This window comes from Hemitrygon akajei, chromosome 19 (genome assembly GCF_048418815.1).
Source record: "Hemitrygon akajei chromosome 19, sHemAka1.3, whole genome shotgun sequence".
Lineage (NCBI taxonomy): Eukaryota > Metazoa > Chordata > Chondrichthyes > Myliobatiformes > Dasyatidae > Hemitrygon > Hemitrygon akajei.
Window position 1 is genome coordinate 66,194,733 of NC_133142.1, and position 19,872 is coordinate 66,214,604.

Genomic DNA, 19,872 nt, shown 5'->3' on the forward strand with positions numbered 1-19,872 from the left:
GAAAAAGGGCAATGCACATCAACACCTCATCCCAACTGTGCAACATGGTGAAAGGAGTATCATGGTGTGGGACTGCTTTGCTACCTCTGGGCCTGAACTGCTTGCAATTGTTGAGGGAGCAATAAATTCAAAATTGTATCAAGACATTTTACAGGAGAATGTCAAGGTAGCAGTTCATCACCTGAAACTTAACAGAAGTTGGATGATGCAACAAGACAATGATCCAAAAGACAAGAGTAAATCAAGAAAGAAAATTTGTGTTTTGGAATGGCCAAGTCAAAGTCTTGACTTTAATCCTATAGAAATGTTGTGGAAGGACCTGAAGCAAGCAGTTCATGCAAGGAAGTCCACCAACATCCCAGAGTTGAAGCAGTTTTGTAAGGAGGAATGGTCTAAAATTCCTCCAAATCAATGTGCAGGACTAATCAACTGGAAACATTTGGTTGAAGTTATTGCTGTACAAAGGGGTCTTACTAGTTGCTGTAAGCTAAAGTTCACATACTTTTTTCAACAAATACATATGCTATTGGATCACTTTTCTTAATAAATGAAAAAGTATAAAAATTTTTGTGTCACTTATTTCATTGGGTTGTCTTTAGTTACAGGACGTGTGGAGATCTGATCATATTTTAGGTCATATTTATGCAGAAGCTTAGGGTTCACAAACTTTCTAGCACCACTTTACAATATATTCCCTCAGCACATTTGGACAATAAAATACAGGTCGACCTTCACTAATCCGACTACAAAACCTATAATCCGGTTCCTTCGATAATTCGGCACTGATTTCAAAATTTCCCGGGCCACCGTACCAATCTGCTGCACATTGTTTTGGTTGCGCTAGATCTGTTCATGTGTTAGCGTGCTCTTATAAGCACAGACAGGCGATTCCTGCTTGTTTTCCTGCATTTATTAATATCATTTGTGTGAGGCGCAGCCACCTAGCACCCACCCGTCTCATCCTCCAGCGGCAGGGGGCATGCACTGAGTTGGTCCATCTTCTCGCCCGCCTACTGGCAGTCGCGCACTGCCCTCCGGTGTTGACCAGCCGGCACTCCATTCTCTTCTGCCTACGACCTCAGATCAGACGTGGTGACTCGCTGAATTTAAGCATGTTACTAAGCGGAGCTAAAGAAACTAACAAGGATTCCCTCAGTAACTGCAAGTGAAAAGGGAAGAGCCTAGCGCCGAATCCCCGGCCGCCTGGCAGTCGCATGAAATGTGGCGTATAGACCTCCTTTCTCCGACTTCTGTTTCTGCTCACCCAGATGTGCTGCCACCAACATCAACAGTTTTTGAAGAAGCTGTTGTGCCAGATTCAGCACCAGTTCCTGATGCTTCACTCATTTTCAAGATGAAGATGTTGATGATCCTGACGACCCCACATTTGCAGACATGTAACTTTGCCTGAAGGTATATTAAACATCTCACTTTAGAAGCGTAAGTGCTCAGCTGTTCTGTACAATTCCTGTACATTTACCTGTACCCTTTATTTTATCTGTGTCCGTACAGTATATTACTTTATTAAAATTTCACTTGCTACTCATTTAATATTTCTGTTTCATTATTATCTAACTTGTACTGATTTACATATTTTAAAGGTATGATGAGGCGGTTAGCTATTGCTTAATGTGATCCTTCTGTAATTCGGCATTTTCACTAATCCGGCACTCCTCAGGTCCCAATGGTGCTGATTATAGAAGGTCAACCTGTACTTTTTCATACAGGAGACCCTGGCAGCATGGGAGTAGAGGTGAAAGGGGTGCATTCCTAGAAAGCAATCACTATTATGATTTTCCACAACACAAAACCACATATGTGCATGCATCAAGAAAAATATAACATAAAATTTGTATTTATTTGTTTTTGATCATTGAATCGACAAGAGCAATTTTTTATTATATATCTTAGGTACTTTGGTAGTGATTTGTGAATTTGTAAGGGTAAATTCCATTGCTCAAACTGCTGTAATGCATGTATTTAGTTTGTGCAACTAAGAAACACTGCAGAAAATCTATTTTAATATATGGATCACTCTTAATTATTAAACAAACCCATGTGAAATGTTACCTTGGCTTGTTTTTAGCTTGCTTCAGACATTGCTGAAAACAATCCAACTCCTTCCAGATCTTTAGAATCTGCTCTTCCTCGGCAGGGAAGTTGATGGTTTCAGGCACAGGTTGAATCATTCTTTATATCTAATTTGAAAGAAAGAATCAATCTTCTGAATAGAGCCATTAAGGTAATTAATTACAGATTCAGCAAATTAATAGATCAAAAACAGATCATGTGACTTGACCTGCAATAGATGACTAAAAATTTGGAGCCCATTTTGGCAAGTGACTGAAGGATTGAAGCAGCTTAAAGACCGTGGCCAGACAAACACTTGAAAATGTTTTACGGGGCTAGAGGGAAAACATTAACTTGGATATGACATCTCAGTGACGCAACTGTGACACTTCCTACTGACCAAAAATCTAGTAATGTCTGTACCTGGATTTCATATTTGCTGAAACCAGTGGGTATCTTTACCAGTTGGGGTTGGGTGCTGACCATTCAGCACACTGAAAAATGTTCAGACAACAAATCCGGAAGTAAAAAGCACAATTGTTTTGCGACACTTGCAGGCTGCCCCCAACACAATCCTCGTTGATTTCATTTGATGCAAATGACTCATTTCACTGTGTGTTTCAATGTTCGTGACAAATAAATTTATTCTTCTCATTCATATCATAAAATTTCAAAATTCCAGAATGTTCAGAAAATCAAACATTGAAGAATATTAGAAACTGATTTACATTTTTAATGAAAGTGACAGAACTTGTCAATATTTTTTGTTTAAGAAGTGTAGCAAAGACAAGCCAGAGGACTACAGCCTGACAGATGGGCGTAGTCTCTAAACCTGTTTAGCAAACCGAATGTTCGTGGGGAACCTGGTGCTAAAATATTCGCAGATTACTTAATTCGGGCTCAGGGTTTTGCAAGTAGCAGAGCAGTTACCTTGCTGTGATCTACTGAAAGTCATCTCTCAAGCCAAACTTTTGTTGGCCGATAGATCCTACCTACCTACAAGGGGGGGCAGGCGCGCGGCCTGTCACACTCTTCGCTCGGTTGGTTGCTCTCTCTGGACTGCGACCACCGTGGCCCTGGCACGGGGACCTCTGGCCCTTACCTTGTCCTCTCACCCCACTCATGACCAGCCGCACCTGACCAAAGCGTCTGGCGGGCGGGAGGCTGGAGTTCGGGCCCGGATGCTGTCTAATGAGGCAATGAAGCCCTCAAAACTGCTTTGGCACCTTGAGTCCAAGCACCCTGCACTTAAAGACAAACCCGTTGAGTTTTTTGAGCAAAAAAAAACGTGAGCAAGCAGGACAGAAGCAAGTGCCGAGAGCCACGTAAACTAAATTGCAGAATAGACTGGACATAAGGAACCCCTTCGAGTATCGCTGTACTCCCATCAGCCCACAATGTGTCAGTCTTGTTACAGGGAAACAAGGCCAGGGCTCCCACTGATTCAGCGATATTGGTGTGTTGCAATGACTTTATATGTTCATATGAGGAAAACATGTGCTGTGTTTAATATCCAAACGATACTTAAAATGTAATAATGCTATTGACTTACGTGAGTTATAATTGACTATTAACTGTATTCATGTGAGGAAAATATGCAGTGTGTTTAATATTAAATTCATTAGATACACTCAATTCCCTTTCTAAAAGGGTTTATTAGCCACTTATAAGTGACTTATAGTTGACTTTTATCACCTATATTCTGGTCGTGATTAATACCCCCCCACCCCCCATCGGCCAGTCCGCAAGAATACTGTCAATATTAAACCGGTCCGCGGTCCAAAACAGGTTGGTGACCCCTGATTTACATAAATGATTTGGATGCAAATACACAAGACTTGATCAGTAAACTTGCAAATAGCATGAAATTAGGTGATGTTGACAGTGAAGAAGAATTATTGTAGGTTACAAAGGATCTTAATCAATTACAGAAGTGCTGAGGAGTGGCAAATAGATTTCAATACAAATAAGTAATAAGTAATGCATTTTGGGATGTCAAACCAGCATAAAACTAATACTATGGTAGGACACTAGGAAGTGCAATGGAAGAGTGAGACATAGCAGTACAGGTGTCTCCCATTTTTCGAACGTTCGCTTTACGTCAACTCGCTGTTACGAAAGACCTACATTAGTTACCTGTTTTCGCTAACAGAATGTGTTTCCACTATTATGATAAAAGACAGCGTGCGCCAAGCAGCCAAGTTCCTCCCCCGGAACTGTATTCTAGCCAGCATTGCTTAAACACGTGCCTGTGTGCTTTATGTCGATTTATTTGTGCATCCATTAGCAAGATGAGTTCTAAGGTATCGGAAAAGCCTAAAAGTGTGCATAAGGGTGTTACACTTAGCGTAAAACTAGACATTAAGCATTTCGATCGTGGTGAACGAAGTAAGGACATAGTGAGTTTGGCTAAGGGTTTGTGGAAGTTGACAAAGATGATGTTGAAGAGGTTTTGGCATCCCATGACCAAGAACTGAGAGATGAAGAGCTGATGAAGAGGAAAGGATAACAATTAAAACCAAACGCAGTAGCAAATGGCTCAAAAGTGAAGACGTCCAGGAACTGAACGGGAAGCAATTGCGTGAGATTTTCGCTGCGATTGACAACGCTGCAATGATTGCGGAAAAGTATGACTTTAATTTCAAAGGGTCCATAGGTTCAAGGCATATTTGCAGGATGTTTGCAGAACTGTATGATAGAAAAATGCGCGCGGCTAAGCAGTCAAGCATACTGTCGTTTTTCAAGACAGCCACAGCAGACGACGAAACTCGACCTTTGACATCGAGGCAGGCAAACATAGAAGAAGGTGACCTGTCTGCCCTGATGGAAACAGACGACGATGAGATGACACCCCAGTCTCCTCTACCTCCCACCACTCCAACCTCCGACAACTCAGCCTAACGCACCATCATCAGTGTGCTCATTGTCTTCCTGATTCCGGTAAGTTAAACTACACTGGGTGTACATTAGTTCTACTTTATATAGGCTGTGTATTTTTGTGTTATTTGGTAGCTTCATAGCTTAAAGGTTACTGGAAAGAGTGTTACTGCTGGTAACGCTTGCGCCGTGTGTTTCTGCTGAGAGCGCTTGCGCCGTGTGTTACTGCTGGTAACGCTTGCGCCGTGTGTTACTGCTGGTAACGCTTGCGCCGTGTGTTTCTGCTGAGAGCGCTTGCGCCGTGTGTTACTGCTGAGAGCGCTTGCGCCGTGTGTTACTGCTGGTAACGCTTGCGCCGTGTGTTTCTGCTGGTAACGCTTGCGCCGTGTGTTTCTGCTGGTAACGCTTGCGCCGTGTGTTTCTGCTGAGAGCGCTTGCGCCGTGTGTTTCTGCTGGTAACGCTTGCGCCGTGTGTTTCTGCTGAGAGCGCTTGCGCGTGTGTTTCTGCTGAGAGCGCTTGCGCCGTGTGTTACTGCTGGTAACGCTTGCGCCGTGTGTTTCTGCTGAGAGCGCTTGCGCCGTGTGTTTCTGCTGAGAGCGCTTGCGCCGTGTGTTACTGCTGGTAACGCTTGCGCCGTGTGTTTCTGCTGGTAACGCTTGCGCCGTGTGTTTCTGCTGGTAACGCTTGCGCCGTGTGTTTCTGCTGAGAACGCTTGCGCCGTGTGTTTCTGCTGGTAACGCTTGCGCCGTGTGTTTCTGCTGGTAACGCTTGCGCCGTGTGTTTCTGCTGGTAACGCTTGCGCCGTGTGTTACTGCTGAGAGCGCTTGCGCCGTGTGTTACTGCTGGTAACGCTTGCGCCGTGTGTTTCTGCTGAGAACGCTTGCGCCGTGTGTTTCTGCTGGTAACGCTTGCGCCGTGTGTTTCTGCTGGTAACGCTTGCGCCGTGTGTTTCTGCTGAGAACGCTTGCGCCGTGTGTTTCTGCTGGTAACGCTTGCGCCGTGTGTTTCTGCTGGTAACGCTTGCGCCGTGTGTTACTGCTGAGAGCGCTTGCGCCGTGTGTTACTGCTGGTAACGCTTGCGCCGTGTGTTTCTGCTGAGAGCGCTTGCGCCGTGTGTTACTGCTGAGAGCGCTTGCGCGTGTGTTTCTGCTGAGAACGCTTGCGCCGTGTGTTTCTGCTGAGAGCGCTTGCGCGTGTGTTTCTGCTGAGAACGCTTGCGCCGTGTGTTTCTGCTGAGAACGCTTGCGCCGTGTGTTACTGCTGGTAACGCTTGCGCCGTGTGTTTCTGCTGAGAGCGCTTGCGCCGTGTGTTACTGCTGAGAGCGCTTGCGCGTGTGTTTCTGCTGAGAACGCTTGCGCCGTGTGTTTCTGCTGAGAGCGCTTGCGCGTGTGTTTCTGCTGAGAACGCTTGCGCCGTGTGTTTCTGCTGAGAGCGCTTGCGCCGTGTGTTACTGCTGGTAACGCTTGCGCCGTGTGTTTCTGCTGAGAGCGCTTGCGCCGTGTGTTACTGCTGAGAGCGCTTGCGCGTGTGTTTCTGCTGAGAACGCTTGCGCCGTGTGTTTCTGCTGAGAGCGCTTGCGCCGTGTGTTTCTGCTGAGAACGCTTGCGCCGTGTGTTTCTGCTGAGAACGCTTGCGCCGTGTGTTTCTGCTGGTAACGCTTGCGCCGTGTGTTTCTGCTGAGAGCGCTTGCGCCGTGTGTTTCTGCTGAGAACGCTTGCGCCGTGTGTTTCTGCTGGTAACGCTTGCGCCGTGTGTTTCTGCTGGTAACGCTTGCGCCGTGTGTTTCTGCTGAGAGCGCTTGCGCCGTGTGTTTCTGCTGAGAGCGCTTGCGCCGTGTGTTTCTGCTGAGAACGCTTGCGCCGTGTGTTTCTGCTGAGAACGCTTGTGCCGTGTGTTACTGCTGAGAACGCTTGCGCCGTGTGTTTCTGCTGAGAGCGCTTGCGCCGTGTGTTACTGCTGGTAACGCTTGCGCCGTGTGTTTCTGCTGGTAACGCTTGCGCCGTGTGTTTCTGCTGAGAGCGCTTGCGCCGTGTGTTTCTGCTGAGAACGCTTGCGCCGTGTGTTTCTGCTGAGAACGCTTGCGCCGTGTGTTACTGCTGAGAACGCTTGCGCCGTGTGTTTCTGCTGAGAACGCTTGCGCCGTGTGTTTCTGCTGAGAACGCTTGCGCCGTGTGTTACTGCTGAGAACGCTTGCGCCGTGTGTTTCTGCTGGTAACGCTTGCGCCGTGTGTTTCTGCTGAGAACGCTTGCGCCGTGTGTTACTGCTGAGAACGCTTGCGCCGTGTGTTTCTGCTGGTAACGCTTGCGCCGTGTGTTTCTGCTGAGAACGCTTGCGCCGTGTGTTTCTGCTGGTAACGCTTGCGCCGTGTGTTTCTGCTGGTAACGCTTGCGCCGTGTGTTTCTGCTGGTAACGCTTGCGCCGTGTGTTTCTGCTGAGAACGCTTGCGCCGTGTGTTACTGCTGAGAGCGCTTGCGCCGTGTGTTACTGCTGGTAACGCTTGCGCCGTGTGTTTCTGCTGAGAGCGCTTGCGCCGTGTGTTTCTGCTGAGAACGCTTGCGCCGTGTGTTACTGCTGGTAACGCTTGCGCCGTGTGTTTCTGCTGGTAACGCTTGCGCCGTGTGTTTCTGCTGAGAACGCTTGCGCCGTGTGTTTCTGCCACCAGTGCTGCCAACAGTGCTTGTGTGAGATTTTCGCTGCGGTGGACAGTGTTGCAATAATTGTAGAAAAGTATTCCTACATTATATAGGCTGTGTATTTATCAGATCATTCCTGCTTTTACTGTATGTTACTGTTATTTTAGGTTTTATGTGTTATTTGGCATGATTTGGTAGGTTATTTTTTGGGTCTGCAAATGCTCACAAAGTTTTTTCCATATAAATAAATGGTAATTGCTTCTTCACTTTACGACATTCCAGCTTACGAACTGTTTCATAGGAATGTTCTACCAAATAGCGGGGGAAGCCTGGACAAGTGCCCAGCTCAAGTGGCGTCACAGGTAGACAAGGTGGGTGAAAAGGAGTACTATATGCTGACAATTAGTCAAAGCATTAAGTAAAGGAACTGGTACATTACTTTGCAGTTATACAAGTCATTGGTGAGGATGCACTTGGAGTACTGTGTACAGTATTGGTCATCCTGTTATAAGAAAGATGTAGTTAAAATGGAATCAGATAGAGAATTCCAAAGATCCACAACTTGCAGGTGAAAATATTTTTAATTTAGTTCCTAATGGTTTATTTAGAGATCACAATCCTTTTTTAAGATTTTATAATGCTCCTTGGTAAACCTTCCCTGTTAAATCCTGTATGAATTTCCCATGCTCTTGTAAAAATACATCATTTGCTAAAATAGAGATTATGGATTCAAACTGCTTATTCTCATTTCACTGATTAAACCAGCTCCTATACATCTGGAATCATTCTGATCCAGAGATTCTATTACATTCTACCTTTTGTAAATATATCCTTCCTTGGGTATAGCAACCTGATCTGCAGACAAAATTGTAGATGTGATCTCAATGGGCTCCTACTTAAGTTATTTAATTCATTCACTTTTCACAATCTGACCACTAATGGCGAACTGAGCATTTATTGCCCTTTTCTAAGTGCCTTTAAGAAAATGGTAGCAATCTTCCTTCTTCAAGTACCAAAGCTATCCCCACTATATCACTAATGAACAGGTTCAAGAATTTAGATGGAGGGATTGTCGACAGTCTCTGTGGGTGGAAGTTAGGAACAGGAAAGGGTTAATAACTTTACTGGGTGTTTTTTATAGGCCGCCCAATAGTAACAGGGATATCAAGGAGCAGATAGGGAAACAGATCCTGGAAAGGTGTAATAATAAGAGTTGTTGTGATGAGAAATTTTAATTCCCCAAATATTGATTGGCATCTCCCTAGAGCAATGAGTTTAGATGGGGTGGAGATTGTTAGGTGTGTTCAGGAAAGTTTCTTGACACAGTGTGTAGATAAGCCTACAAGAGGAGAGGCTGTTCTAGATTTGGTATTGGGAAATGAACCTGGTCAGGTGTCAGATCTCTCAGTGGGAGAGCATTTTGGAGATAGTGATCGTAATTCTGTCTCCTTTGCAATAGCATCGGAAAGAGATATGAACAGACAAGTTAGAAAAGCGTTTAATTGGAGTAAGGGGAATTATGAGGCTATCAGGCAGGAAACTGAAGGCTTAAATTAGAAACAGATGTTCTCAGGGAAAAGTATGGAAGAAATGTGGCAAATGTTCAGGGGATATTTGTGTGGAGTTCTGCATAGGTACGTTCCAATGAGACAGGGAAGTTATGGTAGAGTACAGGAACCGTGGTGTACAAAGGCTGTAATAAATCTAGTCAAGAAGGTTCAGAGAGCTAGGTAATGAGAGCTCTAGAAGATTATAATGCTAATAGGAAGGAACTCAAAAAGGAAATTAAGAGAGCCAGAAGGGGCCATGAGAAGGCCTTGGTGGGCAGGATTAAGGAAAATCCTAAGGCATTCTACAAGTATGTGAAGAGCTAGAGGATAAGAAGTGAAAGAATAGGACTTTATCAAGTGTGACAGTGGGAAAGTGTGTATGGAACCGGAGGAAACAGCAGAGGTACTTAATGAATACTTTAATTCAGTATTCACTATGGAAAAGGATCTTGGTGAGTGTAGTGATAACTTGCAGCAGACTGAAAAGCTTGAGCATGTAGTTATTAAGAAAGAGGATGTGCTGGAGCTTTTGGAAAGCATCCAGTTGGATAAGACACCGGGAACAGATGAGATTTACCCCAGGCTACTGTGGGGGGCGAGGGAGGTGATTGCTGAGCCTCTGGCGATGATCTTTGCATCATCAACAAAGATGGGAGAGGTTCCGGAGGATTGCCGATGTTGTTCCTTTATTCAAGAAAGGGAGTAGAGATAGCCCAGGAAATTACAGACCAGCGAGTCTTACCTCAGTGGCTGGTAAGTTAATGGAGAAGATCCTGAGAGGCACAACTCTTGTGAATGTTCAGCACAACTTTGTGGGCCGAAAGGCCTGTATTGTGCTGTAGGTTTTCTATGTTTCTATGTAGATCTAACAAAGTTGATAGACCTTTACAAGTCAGTACACTTGTGTGCCTTAAAATGGAAACATGCAAGTGATGATGTTCCGATACACCTGAACCATTACTACAGTGGATTCTAGTTAACTAGGATGTATTGGAACCTGGACATTTTGGTATCAAAGTTCCATGGAAATAAATAAAAAGGTTTTAAAAAAAATGCTACCTTAAAACTAAGACATTATATACTTAAGTGAAATACAGAACACATTAGAACATTATCAATACTACTACAGTACTATAAAACTGTATTTGTTCCTAATTATTATCAACGAAGGAAGACTGCGGCAGCACACTGTCTTCCTTCGTAAATAATGTAAATAATGGACTGTTTTCAAACAATGCTTTCAACAATTGCATCCTCCAACTCTTCATTCTCATTGTAACATTCAAAATGATTGTTGATATCTTCAAATTCTTTGCAGATCCTAAACTGAAGCAGTCAAATTGTTTCATTCTCTCGCCTGGCTGTTTCCAGATCTCGAAGTCAGAATGCTTTAAAATGCAGTGAGCAAAACACTGAATTGTTTCACTGATTATTTCTGCTAACCATCAGTGACAAAAATTGCTGCTTTTTGACATAAACACACACAAATGACGTTATTTAAAAATAGTTTGCTCTAAGCACAGGGTATTGTCTAACAGCCACACAAGTGCACATGTTTAATGCTAGTTAGGAACTGTTCAGTAACAGTCTCCTGTCCCAAATAAGCATCATAGCGTCCCAAATAAATGAAGAAAATCCCTGCTATTTTCTCGTTATTTTTGTTCTAAGAATTGTCCCAAATAAGTGGCTGCCTTGATTAACCTGTCACCCAATTAAACAGAATACACTGGATTTCATGGTGGTAGAGGTCATGTTTGGAATTTCCAATCAAAGTAGCTACAAAAGAGTAACTACAAGAAGGCATTATAGACATTATTGTATTCAATCTTCCTGCAATATAAGTCAACATACAGTTTGCCTTCCTAATTGCTTGCTGTACCTGCACATTATCTTTTAGTGATTCAAGCACAAGTTAAAATCAATCCTTCTCAATGCTAACACCTTTCAAGTACTCACCATTTGAATAACTACTTTGCTCTTCTATCTTGTGTCCACAACAGGGACCTATTTTCTGCCAATCTGAGCTCCGTAACAACAAACCAACAATACTGTAAAGATAAAATCATGTGGCAAAGAACCATCTAATAGAGAAAAAAAAGGAATAGCAACAGGGAAAGAAGAAATGGACAAATGGGCTTGAGATGGGAGAAGTGCAGAAAATGGAAACAGTGGCACAAAAAATGAGAGGTAGAATTCAAGTAGAAAAGAAACATGCAAGTTTAATGGAAGAGGAAGAGTATCATGTTACATAATGTGAGAAATGCAAATACCAACACAGTGCATCAAATTAATTCCACTGTCCAGTATGTGTTGGGAGTAGTGGTGCCAGAGAAGAAATATCTTCAGAGGATAGCAAATCGTCTAGGAGATTTATGAGGGGGAGAGGGGGAGAGGAAAAATCGAGTATCTCATTTTGAGCTGTCTAATATAAAACTTACCATCAGTGACATCTGAAAACCAACATGCATCATCATCTTTACTGTAACGTTTCAAGGAACATTAATAAGAACCCACAGTTGTGGCTAGGCATAGCTCAAATACCATCTATAAATTTGCTGATGATACAACCATTGTAGAATCTCAGGAGGTGACGAGAGGGTGTACAGGAGTGAGATATGCCAGCTGGTGGAGTGATGCCGCAGAAACAACTTGGCACTCAAATCAGTATGACAAAAGAGCTGATTGTGGACTTCTGGAAGGGTAAGATGAAAGAACACATACCGATCCTCATACAGGGATCAAAAGTGGAGAGAGTGAGCAGCTTCAAGTTCCTGGGTGTCAAGATCTCTGAGGATCTAGCCTGGTCCCAACATATTAATGTAGTCATAAAGAAGGCAAGACAGCGACTATACTTCATTAGGAGTTTGAAGAGAATTGGTATGTCAACAAATACACTCAAAAACTTCTACAGTTGTATCATGGAGAGCATTCTGACAGGCTTCATCACTCTCTGGTTATGGGGGGGGGCTACTGCACAGGACCAAAAGAAACTGCAGCGGGTTATAAATCTAGTCAGCTCTATTTTGGGCACTAGCCTACAAAGTATGCAGGACATTTTCAGGGAGGGATGTCTCAGGAAGGCAGCTTCCATTATTAAGGACCCCCAGCACCCAGGGCATGCCCTTTTCTCACTGTTACCATCAGGTAGGAGGTACAAAAGCCTGAAGACACACTCAGTGATTCAGAAACAGCTTCTTCCCCTCTCCCATCTGATTCCTAAATGGACACTGAACCCTTGGATTCTACCTCACTGTTTTTAATCTACAGTATTTGTTTTCTTAATCTATTTAATATTCGTATTCTCTAATTGATTTACTTGTTTTTTTATTTTATAATTTTTTTTCTTCCTTCTAGATTATGTATTGCATTGAACTGCTGCTACAGATAACAAATTCCACTCACATGCCGGTGATAATAAACCCGATTCTGATTGGGTACGACTCAAAGATTAATTTTGTTTTTCTTTGTTATGTATGGGTACTGAATGTAGACCAACAGGAATGCTGACATTCTTATAGAAGGCAACAACACCCAAAGATGCATCACAGAAAGGAAATTGAGCATTGATTTTAGAATTATTATTGTTAACAAAAGAATAGCTAAAGAGGTGGGTTTTGAGGAAACGAAGGAGGCTCAAACAGTATACCACCAAAGATATGATAGTCATTTGCAGCCAGATGTCTCGACTCAAAGATCACCTATTTCCTCATCTTCATCATCCATCCCTCCGTGACATCATGCTTCCCTTCAGTGACATTTAGAAGCAATGTCAATTTCTATAAATTCCAATCTACATCTGACTGAAAACAGTATTTATAATCCAGGCAAAAAAATCCTAACCAATAAATTCAAACTCCTTTGGAAGCTTGAATCTGAAGCTAAACCACAGAGAGAAATGTCAAAGTGTAACCAGAGGAGGGGTATTAAGAAACCTGGAGAAGGTTTAGGATACTGATCAGACATCATGAAAGTTGATTTGAATGTATGAAATGAACTGTATTTTCCAGGGAACAGAGAGAAGAGCAAATGCAGTAAAGGACTGAAGTGAAGCCCACAAGACAAACCACTCCCTAGAAATTCGAAGCACTGAGTGACAGAACACATTGCTAATGGAAAAGCAGATTTATGGAAACATTATATTGGAGCAGTCTGAAGTGCATAAAAATAAGATGCAGCGCAAAGGTTATGGTACACACACAACTCAGCGGCAAGGGATTACAAACAACAGTGTTCCTCAACAATGTTGCTCCTTTTGTTCTGCCCCCAGGTATCTCTCTCCACAGAGGAACTGTTGTGGAACTTGTGCATGAAGCACTAAAACAGGCAAAAAGTCAAAATAGCTGCATTTTAATTTGGTGGGTCTGAGCTAGGCAAAAGTTTCAGGTGCAATTTATTATTTATATCACTGAAGAAATGTATTTTCAGATTCTTAGCTAGTGTAAGCCAAATATAATTCCATACCAACGCTGCAATATCATTGCTGAGCAACTTCCTTTATTTTAAATGTTCATTTTCTTTTCATTTTAAAAGCTTTCAATTCTACTTCACTGAACAACCCAAATTAGCAGCAACAAACTAAAAATACTGTCCAAGAAAGCTGTTTTGGGTGATCCTTAAGGGATACACCATATGATACACTTTGGAGTATTCCTATGCCTACAACCATTACACTAAGATTCAATATGTTCTATCATAATATGAACCAATAACATTCTTCTGTGTTCCTATATGCTCTGTATCCAGGACCTTCCACTCATACACCAATGTTCAAAGTAAACTTATTATTAACGTATATATGTTACTATATGAAAACCCTGAGATTCATTTTCTTGCAGCCATAGTCAATAAATCCATAAAAGAATCACTGAGGAAGGACCACACCAACTTGGGCATTAAAAGTGTGCAAAGGACACCATCTGTGCAAATAGAAAAAGACAATAATAATAAATAAATAAGCAATAAATATCAAGAACATGAGATGAAGAGTCCTTGAAAGTAATACATAGGTTGTGGGAACACTTCAACGAGGAAATGAAGTTGAGTGAATTTATCCCTTCTGGTTCAAGAGCCTGATGGTTGATGGGTAATAACTATTCCTGAACCTGGTAGTGTGAGTCCTGAGGCTCCTGTACTATTTTCCTAATGGCAGAATCAAGAAGAGAGCATGTCCAGGGTGGTGGGAGTCCCTGATGATGGCTGTAGCTTTCCTGTGACAATGTTTCATGTAGATGTGCTCAATAGAGGGGAAAGCCTTACCCTTAATTGACTGCACTGTATCCACTACTTTTTGGAGGATTTTTCATTCAAGGATATTGGTGTTTCCATGCCAGGCTGTGATGCAGCCAGTCAATATACTCTCCATCACTCATCTGCAGAAGTTTGTCAAAGTTCAAAGGTTCATTTATTATCAAAGCATCTATCCATATACAGCTCTGAAATTTGTATTTCTCCAGATGGCCACGAAACAAAGAACATGAAAGTCATTCAAAGAGAAATATCAAACTCACCTTCCCTGTACAAAAAAAGGATGAAATCCCGATCATCAACCCCTCAAAACCTCCCTCCCACCTTACAAAACAGAACAGGAACAACAACCCCCAAAAAACAACCCTTCTCCCACACAAAAAACATAACATCAACCCCCAAACATCCACCCCTCACATAGCAAAACAGAAAAGGAACGGGCGATTAAAAAAAATTATAAAAAACATGTCTGAGAAAAGTCCACAATCCATAAACGCAATAGTCCAATCCGTAAACAGAGAACCACGATACCAGCCTACAGTATCACCAACGTTCATAGAAAGAGAGGCACAGAGGCCAACTCAACTGCCACAGTGAGCCACACAGTGAAAAGCCTTTCACAGAATCCTTCTCTGGCAGCGGTTGGCACAAACTCCTGCTTCCTACATTCACCTCAATCTCTCAGTCTTCCTCAATGCTTTAATCGATGATTAATGGACACTCTAAATAGCGAAATGGAGTCAAACATGTGAGTACACTTTCACTTCCTGGAATCTTCTTGAAGACAGCAAAGTGCTGGATCATCCAAATAATCTCCAAGCTATAAATCGTGGACTCTAATGGTCCCAGAAACACATTTAAGGTGAAAAATAGACATAAAAGTTAAAAAGCTTTTTTTTTGCTATCTGGGAGATGTCGACCAAGGGAGCATTATATGCTAGCACTGTCTTGACCTTAAGTTTTAGACATCACGCCAAATCTTTGCAAACACCCAAGTAGTGACACTGCTGTGCTCTCTTTGTAATTGCACTTACATACTAGGCCCAGGACAGATCCTCCAAAATAATAACACTGAGGAAGTTCAAGTTTCTGACCCACTCCACCACTCCAATGCAGACTCTAGTTTTCTCCTCCTAAAGTCAATGATCAGTTCCTTGGTCTTGTTGACATTAAGAGGTTGGTGCTATTATATACCACAGAGCCAGATTTTCAATCTCCCTTCCCACATCCTGATTCATCACCACCGACAGAAGTGATGTCATCAGCAAACTTGAATATAGCATTGAAGCTGTGCTTAGCCACACAGTCATAAGTGTAAAGCAAGCAGAGCAGGAGGCTAAGCACACAGCCTTGTGGTACACCTGTGCTGATGGAGACCGTGTAGGAGATGTTGTTGCCAATCTGAACATTGGGGTCTGCAAGTGAAGAAATCAGGGATCCAATTGCACAAGGAGGTGTGAAGGCCAAGGTCTTGAAGCTTATTGATTAGTTTAGAGGGGATGATGGTATTGAATGTTCAGCTGTAATCGATAAACAGCAACCCAACGTATGCATCTTTGCTGTCTAGTTACTTCAGAGTTTAGTGAAGAGCCAGTGAGATCGCATCTCATATTTATAAAGCTCTCCTCTCTAAAGCTAAATAAATTGCCAATATTCTCACTTGGGTGGCTAAACACAACTGCCATAGTTAAGCATGGTCTGAATCACAAGCAATAAACATTTGTTAATTGAAAGAAATGCTAAATTGATGTGAATAAATTGCTGGACACAACTCTTGATATCGACAAAACGACTTCATTAAGATCTCACAAGATTCTCCCAAATTAGATCACAGGAGGCTGGTGGGAGTGGTCACACGAGGCCGAGCTGGGCTAGGATCCTTTCCAACTCCACAAATGGACACCATCGGAGGGAAGGAAAGGTGCTATCTAGTTCAGGAGGAGGTGAGAGCAGCAGTGGAGGAGAGGAGAACCTGCAAGGCGGTGGGAATGAAACAACAGGGAGCTTGGACAAGATGGGAGAATGCAGTGGAGAGGAAAGTGACCTGGGCTGAGCTTTGGAAAGCCAAGCCACACCACATCCAATTTCTCATCCTGGCAGTGTATGATGTGCTTCCAAGCTCATCAAACCTGCACTCATGGGGCAGAGTCATCTGTGTGCCCAATGTGTTCCAAGTGAAGAACCCTGGAGCACATCCTCAGTAGCTGCACAAGGGCACTTGGTGAGGGACGGTACCGATGGAGGCATGATCAGGTCCTGAAGACCATCGCAGAAGCCATCAGCGTAGGAGTGGAGTGGGCGAAGCAGTCCCGACCCTCCAAGCAGACCATTGCCTTTGTAAGAGCTGGGGAGCAGCCAATACCCGCCAAAAGAACATCGGCAGGTATCCTGACCTCTGCAAGAGACTGGCAGCTGTTGGTGGACCTCGAAAGACAGCTGAGGTTCCCCGACCATATCGCAGCCACCACCCTGCGACCAGACATTGTCCTTGTGTCTGAGTCTATGAAGCAGATGGTGATGCTGGAGCTGACAGTCCCATGGGAAGATCACTTGGAAGAGGCCTTTGAAAGGAAGTATGCAGGACTGGTCAGCAACTGCCAGCAGGCTGGATGGAGAGCGAGGTGTCTCGCAGTGGAAGTTGGTTGTAGGGGATTTGCAGCCCGTTCCTTAGCCAGAGCCTACAGCAATTTGGGCATCGAGGGAGAGAGGAAGAGGAGAGCCATCCGCAGTACCACCGATGCGGCAGAGAGGGCCTCAAGATGGCTGTGGCTCAAGAGAGGGGAGCCATGGAGTCATGTGTAGCTAGCCATCTGGACACAATCTGGGTTCTGATCAGCCCCGGCTGGGTCACCTGGAGAAGCAAGTATGATGTTGAAAGACCCGAAACACCCGATGATTCCAGGAACATCACTGATGATGTGTCCAGAAGCATCAGTAGATGTATGCACACAGCACACTAGTTGTTTTTTCTTTACAAGTATGTTAATTTATTTAACGAAATATGTTTATATAAAACACCTAAATCAGGAACATAATCCTTTCTTTTCAAATCTTTTTATTATTATTATCCAAAATAACAAGAGTTACATCGAAGTAAGTAACACTTACAATGTCTCAAAAAAGAAAAAAAAATTAAGGATTGAAAAATATGGTGACACAAAAAAAAGGACATAATCCTGAACAGCACACAAAAACATAAGCTTCGCTATAGTGGTTTGTGAAAACAGAAGCAAAATGCTGTTACTATAACCATATAACATGTCCGTTCAGAAATCATTCGACATTTCTAAAATTAAAACAATCACTTGTGGAACATCACAGGTTATATGCAATCCAACTGGTATCCAAAACGAACCAATTCAACTTTACTCATACGCAGGACTAAATCATGAACATAAAAAAGTAGAATAAAATAAAGGATATAAATTCTATTTGATGGTGTATTTCTGTTTATGATGCAATTTACAAGGAATTTATAATTTTCTATTTACGGTAGCCCTTCAGGCAATCACGTAGCATCACCATTACAGGCTGATGCAATATCCGGCTAATGACAGCAGGGTCTGCAACACTTTAAGAGAAATTTTAAAAACTAGAACATGCAATCATATACCTGAAGTGCGCTGTAAATGTATCACAAAAAATTGAAGATTAAGATAGAATGATCCACGTCCTTTAACAAAAATTCTTTGTGGGCAACCTGCAGGACAACCAAGCCTCTCCAGATAGCATAATGGCAGATATACGCAGACCGTGAACAAAAGAAGGTTTGGGGAATGCCCCTTGATCAATAATGCCGCGGGAACACTACAGTCATGCAGAAATGTGGCTATTAAGCGTCTCTTCATACAGAGGGGAAAGGGAAGAAGAAGGCCTGGCTGCGTGGAGCTGCCGGGATGTCATGCTTGATCCCGTCAATCGGCTCCAGCACGCCTTTCTCGATCAGGTTAAGTGCAGCAACGCACTGGAAAGTGCTCACTGCGTCAGAGGGAGAAAAATATCCAATAACCAAGTGACTGAAACAAATATAACCCCAATACCCATCATTTCATCAGCGTGGCCCCACTCACTCACCGACTTTCCAGATTCCACAACTGCACAGAGCCGGCACTCCATCATCTGACCAATCCGAGGAGGCTCAACAATAACCCCTGTTTTCATTGGCTATTTCCCGTAACTAAGGAACGGAGACGTTGAAGAATATTCATCTCCAATTGGTTAATTGTTGAATAGCCTTTGCTACGGAGAATCAATCATTCAACAGAGAAATAGATTCTTGGGTGCGCTTTGTCCCGCCGACGCCCAAGTATTCCTAAATTCTTTTATCCGCATCTGGTGGTAATTTGCTGTGCTTTAGCAATTCAACTACTGCTTTAGACATTTTTTTAAATATTGTGGGTGTGTAAATACATTTTAAATGTGAGATGCAGCTTGTGACAAATCCTTGGATCTCAATTATCTGTGATTTCTGGCTACAGGAGAGGCCGGAATGTAAGGTGTCCAAGTTTACTGAAGGCACGAAAATAGGTGGAAAGACATATTATGATGAAGGTATTGCAACCCTGTAATAGCCTATAGATAGATTTAGTGATTGGACAAAAACTTAGCAAATGGAATTTTATGTGGAGAAACGTGAAGTAATAAGACTAAAAGTGCAAATTCTAAATGCAGGGAGACTGCAAATGTCCAGAGGGATCTACATGTTCCTGGGTTTCAATTATAGAGTTGACAGACAAAATGTAGAAACTAGATAAATGGCATTTTGGACTTCATTTTGCAAGCGGATTGGAGTGCAAAAATAGGTAAGCTGTTGAGACTAAACTTTGAACATTTTTGGTCTCCTTATCTAAGAAAGAATAACTGAACTGGAGGCGCTTGTGATGGGGCTGATTGAATGTACAATTTTCTATTTCGATCCTATACAGTACTAAATGGTGATGCAGCCAGTTAGAATGCTCTATAGAAATTTGCAAGTGTCTTCGGTGATATACCAAGTTTCCTCACACTCTTAATGAAATATAGCCACTGTTGTGCTGCCTTTGAACTGTGTTGATATGTTGGGCCCAGGATAGATCCTCAGATGTTGAGAACCAGGAATGTGAAATTGCTCACTCTTTACATTTCTGATCACTCTATGAGGATTGGTGTATGTTCTCTTTCTGAAGTCCACAATCAATTCTTTGGTCTTAGTGATGTTGAGTGCAAGTTTGTTGCTGCAATGCCACTCAACTAGCTGATTATGTCACCATCTGAAATTCTGCCAACGATAGTTATCAGCAAATTTTTAGATGGCATTTGAGCTGTGCCTAGCCACACAGTCATGAGTACAGAGAGAGGAGAGCAGTGGGCTAAGTACACATCCCTGATTATCAATTCTCTTTCATTTCAAGCTTCCTGTAGTACAAAATATGTCTAGTGCTTTGGCCTAATCAATGTTTTATGAAATATTGCTACCCCCACTGCTTTTAAAAAAAATTTATGCCTGGCTTATGAAG

At 42.8% G+C, this 19,872-nt stretch overlaps 1 protein-coding gene across 1 annotated transcript in view; it reads right to left on the reverse strand.

The window, feature by feature from the left end:
- Nucleotides 1-18,510, reverse strand: part of iars1 (isoleucyl-tRNA synthetase 1) — a 163,697-nt gene extending 145,187 nt beyond the window's left edge. Inside the window, exons 1-2 of the mRNA XM_073072668.1 lie at nucleotides 18,452-18,510; nucleotides 2,071-2,198 (exon numbers count right to left, since the gene is read on the reverse strand). Coding sequence (XP_072928769.1) covers nucleotides 2,071-2,189 — 119 coding nt within the window. The 5' untranslated portion in view covers nucleotides 2,190-2,198; nucleotides 18,452-18,510. The remainder of the gene's footprint in view (nucleotides 1-2,070; nucleotides 2,199-18,451) is intronic.
- Nucleotides 18,511-19,872: the final 1,362 nt, after the last annotated feature.